The sequence below is a fragment of the Aricia agestis genome, chromosome 9 (genome assembly GCF_905147365.1).
Source record: "Aricia agestis chromosome 9, ilAriAges1.1, whole genome shotgun sequence".
NCBI classification, from domain to species: domain Eukaryota; kingdom Metazoa; phylum Arthropoda; class Insecta; order Lepidoptera; family Lycaenidae; genus Aricia; species Aricia agestis.
The window spans coordinates 5437287-5445748 of NC_056414.1; the positions used below are offsets into that span (position 1 = coordinate 5437287).

At 36.6% G+C, this 8462-nt stretch overlaps 1 protein-coding gene across 1 annotated transcript in view; it reads left to right on the forward strand.

Annotated features, from left to right (window-relative positions):
- Nucleotides 1–8136, forward strand: part of LOC121730387 — an 83721-nt gene extending 75585 nt beyond the window's left edge. The window contains exons 5-6 of the mRNA XM_042119411.1: nt 5101–5916; nt 6189–8136. Of these exons, the coding sequence (XP_041975345.1) occupies nt 5101–5916; nt 6189–6848 (1476 nt within the window). The 3' untranslated portion in view covers nt 6849–8136. The remainder of the gene's footprint in view (nt 1–5100; nt 5917–6188) is intronic.
- Nucleotides 8137–8462: the final 326 nt, after the last annotated feature.

The window sequence follows — 8462 nt, forward strand, 5'->3', positions numbered from 1 at the left end:
GTCAAACCCCCTTAAACTGAATGCCTGAGATGTAAACTTACGCCTTATCGACATACAAAAAGGAGTAGGTTGTATGTTCTGCTGCAATATTTTGTTGATTTAAAAAGGTACATTGACTAACTTTTTACTCTATCTACATTTACTAAGAAAAATATTTTTACATTTTAAATAATATTTTTCTTCTTTCGCTACCGATATTTTTCTGTATTTGAGATGTATGTAACTAAATCTTTTGCTAAACGTATGGAAAATCAATAATAATATAATTAATCTTAACTTGTTCTAATTAACCCATCGATCGTGGAATAACGAGACTACTCAACCCTAAATCTAAAACCCCCAGATTATCATTTGAAAGTTTAGTAGCTTTTATTAGCAGTTTAGTAGTTTTCAAAGAATACCAAACTGATTCGCAGATACTAAGATATAACTTTTACGTTCTTATATACTTTGATCGTAGATTTATGTGCCAATATCGTCGGAAAATTCGTGAAGCTTGCCAAAGAGTTTGTTGGAGAGTGATAAATTACCATAATATAACATCGTTCATCTCTCGTTTAGCTAAACTTTTCTTTGATTATCTCCCTGTGGTACTCCTTTACGTCATTTGTAACTTCAATAAGTTGATTCGACTTATTGGAGTTTGAATTCCAACTTTACCTTGCAATAAAACTACCTACTGTTATCTTTTTGAAGTAAAACGCCAACGAGATTTCTGACTCTACATATTTTCTCGACGTTTGATGGTTTGTCTCTTCATCTCTATTGACCCTAGCATGACAAACATTTTTTCTCGCGTAGATTTATCATCGAAATAACACATTTTTATAGAGTTTTGTGGAGATAATGTCGAGATTTTGACATTATGAGGCGAGTAGTTTTTAATTATCTCAAGAGTGAAATATCTCGTAAGCGTATGCTAGGCAGGCAGGACTACGGTAAGCTATTCTTATTTTGATTAAATATGTGATATTTTAGCTCCTTTTTGAAGTTATCGAAATCGTCGAAGAACAAAGACATTTACCTACATCATTTCAAATGTAATTTTTAAAAGAAACTGATACTAACATCAATTGGTATCTATATATTAATACGTGAGCCAAAAACTTTGCATCCCTTTTGACGAAAAATGGGGAAACGTAGGTGAATGAAATTTTGCACAGTTATAGTTTATATGGTGAAGGAGTGCATCGAGCTAATATTATTTTGAAATTATGCTTTTATCATACATTTTTTTAACAAATAAAACATGACACACACTACAACACACACACTAGGAAAAATGACAGATTTTTGAGTGACAAGCCTATACATACGAATTATACTCTTTTATTTATGGTTGAAGTCTGTTGAAAACAAGGTGACAAATTGAAAATGGATTTTAGTTTTTTTATTAAATTTTGGATACTGTCTATTAGACAATGCTTACACAGCCAGTCTGAGAGCAGCTAACCCAACAAGAGTTGAAAAAAATATGATAAAGTCAATACTTTTTTACAAAATATAGATAGTAGTCCTAATGTCGTTGAAACTAAGATCGAATTTCGACCATTGGGCGATCTCTAGTTTTGATAAATATAAGACGTAATCTAAAACACAATGATATTCTATGTTACTAAGTATTTTAGAAACTCATTGCTAAAACATATCAAGACCAAATGCGAAAATATGAAGATTCAAGACGTAACGAAATAATCAGCGCCATTTCTAAAATTGAAAGCCGAGTGAAGCATGACGCTAACCTCGCTTAATAAGATTACGGGGCATTATTTTATGGTATTAATAAAATCAAAAGCGTACCTACATCTCCTTTTAACCCTCTTTCGTCTTCAAGACACCCCTTTACAGGCGATAACCAAATTCCATTGTATTATATTAGGAAGTTCAAGTGGTATTTTTAAGCGTTATCGATTGTTGGATATAAAATCGAAGAAACTTTAACGATGGAGTGTCTTAAAGTTATTGTTTTAAAGGGAGAATGGTTTTTGTGAAGAATTTAGTTGCTATATTTATTTCTGGTTTATCTGGGGATTTTCAAATTATACGCATATTTAATTAGTTACTAGCAAATGAAATAAAAATTTCTTAATTTATTGAAAACAAAGTAAGTAGAGCCTGTTATTCTTTGGACGCAGTGAAAGCGACTGAGAAATAATAGTACTTTAAAAAGATAAAACCGACTTCAAATTGTACGTAATTAAGAAATAAAATTCCCTATCCCAAAAAGTACTGAACCGATTTTGATGAAACTTGCAATATTCCCTGAGTTGAACAATACCTGGTGCATTAAAAAAAGAATCACTTAAATTGGGCTTGTAGTTCCGGAGATATGCGTGCACAAACATACTACTACAAAATATTTAAACAATAAAAAATATTTTTTTGTTTAAATATTTTGTAGTAAATTTTTGTGCAGGAACCTAGGTTTTACGCTGAAAAATAACTCAAACATGTTAAATATTTTCGTATGAGAAAATGATTTTGGTATAACGTATGTATGAGAATTTCGATGGCACCCGGCCTCTTAAGGTACAAGTTGGTACTGAGCGCCACGCGACAACTGCAGACGACGAGTCGTCGCGACACTACTGGTTTCTATGTATTTCTTTGAATAAGTGTGCTGCGGAGAGTATTTCATAGAAATACATATTACATACCAGTAGTGTCGCTGCGACACGTCGTCTACGGTTGCTTCATGTCGCCGGCTGCCAACCGGCACCTTTAGATACAAATATCAAAATCGTATATATAAAAATGAATTTTCAAATGTGTTAGTCGCGCTAAAACTCGAAAACGGCTGAACAGATTGGGCTGTCCGTCCAGGGAAGGTTTTAAAGTGACACAAAGTTCACCGGGACAGCTAGTATTTTATAATTCGAAGTAATATTTAAAACTTAATGACGCAATATGAAAGGTTTATAGTCGCAAACACATCATACGGTTTAACGAAACGATGTTCACAATTTATTTAATAAACAAGTAAAGTAGCGTATGTACATAATACGAGATAACGCTAAGCCTCGTATATGTCCTTAATGTCATACTGAATGTTCGCAATCACCGAATTACGTATGAGTACATCTTGGAGTATACCTAAGATTAGTTAGACGAGTAGAGGGATAGTTTCAGGGCCCGTACCACGAAACTGTTTTGAGACTCAAACGATTGTTTGAGTCTATACGTGGGAGAGCCATGCTTCGGCACGAATGGGCTGGCTCGATCGGAGAAATACCACGTTCTCACAGAAAACCGGCGTGAAACAGCGCTTGCGCTGTGTTTCGCCGAGTGAGTGAGTTTACCGGAGGCTCAATTCCCTATCCTATTCCCTTCCCTACCCTCCCCTAACCCTTCCCTATTCCCTTCCCTTCCCATCCCTACCCTTCCCTATTACCCTATTCCCTCTTAAAAGGCCGCAACGCACCTATAGCTCTTCTGATGCTGCGAGTGTCCATGGGCGACGGATGTTGCTTTCCATCAGGTGACCTGTTTGCTCGTTTGCCCTTTGCTTCGTTTTATTTCATAAAAAAAATTCTCGTCCGATTGAGTCTCAAAACGGTTTCGTTGTAGGTCTACAGGTTATAAAAACTAACGTGACTTCTCTATTTTGGCCCATAGATAAATACAGGCCATGATTGTCGATGATTGTGCTTACAGCTGCATGCATCATGGCGATAATCATATTTTTGTATCTGATTTAAATTCAAAAACAGTTCTGCTGTAAAAATATTAGTGTAATGTGACATAAACTCAGGTAAAATTAGTACAAAGTACATTTTCCAATTTTAATGCAATGTAAAAAATTAATCTCCCTTTATATTTATAGTCTCTACACTACATAAATAAACCTAAGCTATGCAAATACTATGCAAATAGCACGTCCGTCTTTCATCGATGTAATTCGCAACATAATAGGCATTTCATATCTCTGTTTTCCTTCTGTACGTTGTTATTTCTTTGTGTAAAACAGACATATTATCTGAAATCAAATATGGCGCCACATTAACAAAACGCGGAGATTAACGCATCACTCCGTTAATACCACTGACATAGCTGTACTCGCTCTCGCAAGAATGTTTTCTCATGGAAAATTTTACTAATTATAATTATAATAATTAAAAGTAGGTTATATTTCAGTACCTTATAATGACTTTGGTTTAATCTTGTCACTAAAGTATTAATCGTTTACAGACGAAATAAAGCGAGCCTAGCGCAGCCTAGCGAAAACAACTTACTATATTTTCTCGAATCGTGCTGTAATTTTGAATGTATTTTCGGACAGTTGATTATTAAAGATAACATAGTAATTACATTAACAGGATTATAGATTAACAACAACCCCGATACCGCAACAATATTACTTTAGAAGTAAATCGATGGTACAAAATAAGTATTATAGTTGCAAATAATCGCAACTTAATACATAAAGCCTATTGCAAAAATAATTCTGTAGTAACTCCAAGCCCTCTCACGTTTAGAGGTCTGACGTGACATGTTGTTTGATATCGTAATCAGCTGCCTTATCTCGTGAGTAACACTTGCATAACTGCACTTAACCAACACTCATAATCCATTTGTATGATTTGATCAAATTAAAAAATAGTACACCTTAGAAAAATTCTACCAACAATATCACTGTTAAAAAATAAATCTTTGAAATCATTACACCGTTTGTGTTCTGATTAGGATGAAAAACTGAATTCCTTTTTAGTGAGTTCGAACTCGTTTCCCAAGCTCCCAGCGACGAGCACTTAAGTACCGCGGCGCTTTGTGCAGCTTGTGGGTGTACGCTAATTGCGAAGACGCCCTACCCTCATTGTTTTAGAGCAAGCCATGATTGAAGTCGGCGGCGAGCCCACTAACCACCGAGCAAACACCACATCAGAACCGCTGCCCGCGGCGCATGACACATACATTAACGGCCGGCCTAATATTTTCATAATCTAATGGCGATGTTCTGTGAAACAATGTTGTGTTTGTTCGAGCAATTATATCCATCTGCTGCCGGTTAGACTGACCTCGTTAAAACCTAAAATTGTTTGCGGTTCTTTTTTGTTCCGCCGTTCGCTAGCTAAGTGAAAGAGTGACATTTGCTTGTTGCAGGTAACGCTGGCGCAGATATGTCGGGGGCAGGACCGGAGCACGGGGCCCCACAACTACCACGAGCCGTCGGAGGACACTCGCCGAAAGTTCGAGTCGTGGTGGAGCGCCCAGGTTACGCCCCGTCCCCCGCCGTTCAGCCCGCGCTACCCGTCGCCGAGCCCCAAGAACAGATCCCCGACGCTCAACGCGCTGCCGGAGCATCTGCACCCGGCCCTACAGACGGTTCAGAGCCAGTATCCGACCCAAAAAACTAGAATGAGAACGAGCTTCGATCCGGAATTAGAGTTGCCGAAGCTCCAACGTTGGTTTTCGGATAACCAACACCCTAGCCGACAGCAGATACAGCAGTACGTACGAGAACTGAACAATTTAGAGTCTAGACGTGGTAGAAAACCTTTGGATGTGAACAACGTCGTTTACTGGTTCAAAAACGCTAGGGCGGCTCAGAAGCGCGCAGAGCTGCGCAGTATAACCGGGTTGGGGGGCCATCTCGGTGTGAACGGTTTTAACAGCAGAAGTCACAGCCCTACAAATGGATCGATGCTATCTGGCAACGATTACGGATCGCATGATCATCATTCAATGAAGAGTCCGATGCTTTCCGAGAGCCCCGGAAGATACCCGATGTCTGTGATGTCAGAAGATAACTTATCAAATGGTGGCTCTGATTTAGATGATGATGTTGGGGATATGAATAATGATGAGCGGCCAGACAGTCCGGATGCACCACTATCACTCATCACAACCAAAAAGCATAATAATGAAAATCAAGAGGAACAATCTAAGGAGTCCTTAAAGCCTCCGGATATACTCAAGGTAATATTTGATTTTATTCTGTTTTTTTGTGTTAAAAAGGCAGGGAGGATAGGAAGAAGAGAAACTGCCACTTTTCAATAACAATTAACAATAAGAATTCATTCCAAATTATGGGCCATTTTATGAGGATATATTTTACATTGTAGTACATGATTTTCATTAAAATAATATTATATTAATTATCTTATTGACTTAAGACAAATGCATTATGAACTTAAGCTCATGATTTTCTTGCAAATATAAAGACTAATACAAAGTCTAATTTGTTACAGGCAAACGACATCAAACAAGAGCCCAAAGACTTGAGTAAATCTGAAGCTACGAACTCTCCCCAAAGATCTCCGGCTAAAAATAGCGATAGTTCGCCTCACAACAACAATAACAACAACAATGAAGAGGAAAACGGGGGCCAAGACGATCAGGACGTCGTATCTGACGATGAAATGACCCAGGAGAGGCATTACAGTCCGTCGTCCCCGCACCTCGATCGTCTGCCGTTTCCGATGGTCCCCAATCATCCGATGTTCGGTCACGGTATTATGTATATGAGCCAGTACATGACCGGTTTCTCCGGCGTACCTGTCCCTGGGGAGGGCGCTAGCGGGCTAAACCTGGCCCTGGGAGCACCCGACGAGAGACGCAAACGGAACCGCACTTTCATTGATCCGGTCTCGGAAGTTCCTGTTTTGGAGCAATGGTTCTCGTTGAACACCCATCCTTCCCACAACCTGATCGTCAAATACACGGACGAGCTAAACAGGATGCCGTACAGACAGAAGTTTCCGCGGCTCGAGTCAAAGAATGTACAATTCTGGTTCAAGAATCGTCGGGCGAAATGCAAGAGGCTGAAGATGTCGATGTATGAACCGACCTCCCCCGGCCACTACTCTCACCCGGCTCACCACGCTATCGCCGAACGCAAAATGGTTTAAGTCGAGTATTAGTATACTTTGGTATACGAGATTTTGAAATTCCATCGAGGAAGACTGAAGTTTTTATGGTTTTGTGCCATGTTAGTTTACGGCGGTTTGAGAACGCGTCAAATTGTATTATAGATATTTCAAATATATTAGAAAGTACGTAAACCTTCGAAATAGTTAATGTAACGATAGGTACAACAATAGTATTGAGACAAACGAGAGATTGACGGTTTCCCATTTTCATTTCGAACATAGTTTCATGTTCATGTACATAGCTCGCGAATATTACTGTTTCATGTATGAATCTCAGGCGTACTACTCAGTACTTTGTATATAGGTAGTCTTTATTTATTAGATAATTTGACGATATCGCTATCCTTTCTGACCGTATCGTGTATTCGCTTAGTCTATCTCCTTGTATAGCTCATGTAAAGTTTAGAAGAGTAATCATGTTATACATTCTTATGGTTATGTAACATAGAGTACAGATTAATCGCACATATAACTTTATTTGTAAGACTAAAATTTTACTGACTATTCTTAGGGACTACTTTAGCCTGTGGGCTATGAATGTTGAAATTGTTATCGATAGCTACGCACATTCCATCGTTGTTACATGATATTTTATCCAAAGATTCATTAGCAGTTATTTGAATTATTTTGTCATGCAATGCGATTATTATTAATTTTATGGTCATCATTTATGGTCAATTTCATGAATTTGCTTTGGTATAATCTTTCCAGCTTTATCTGTCGTTTTCAAAAGTCATCAACTATATTGTAGAATTTTCATATTTTCGAATATAATTTATTATTATCCTCGTAATAGTCATAATTAAATTACTATTACAATAATATTGATAGTTTTCTGATGGTCGCTATTATTTAATAGTGTATCACTAGTCAGAACTATTGCACTATCTCATTTTTGTATTTCAATTGTTTCATTATTAATAATTTCATTATTAATAATCGCATTGTTATCCTTATTCAGTATTTACGCATTTACTTGAGGCTGTTTTGTCAATCTTATTATATTGTTTTTTAGTTTTAATAATCCCTAGAGTTATCAGGAATGGAGTTGTTTTGTTATATACATTTGCTTGTTTTGTGAAGCTGTGATGATATTTCCAAATAATGTAAATATTTTATTAATGTTAAATAAGGTTTTTATCTATTACGTCATTAGGCTCACGCAAAATTAGGCATTTATTCATAGGCATAAGGATCGGCTAAATGTTTATCCTATTCGATTATATCAAATAAAATTCTATGAATATAATAAAATACGATATTTAAACTGAGTTTTCATTCATTTCTTTCCCTTTTACAAGCTGTGGGTTCGATTGCCACGGTATTATAAGAAGCTATATTGTAGTAATAATCAACCAAGCAATATAATAATTTATATTGCTTGGTTAATTATTACAGCCCGTCGTTATATCAATTAATTTTGCAAACAATAATAATTATTGTATCCAAAAATTTTAACAGAAAGTAAACAGACTATAGTAAAAATCATAGCAGTAATAATTAGTTTATTTAGTATGACAACCGTCGTATAAAACGTAAGTCAGTAAAACAGTTCAAAATCAAAATAAAAATATTTATTTCTAAATAGGTTAA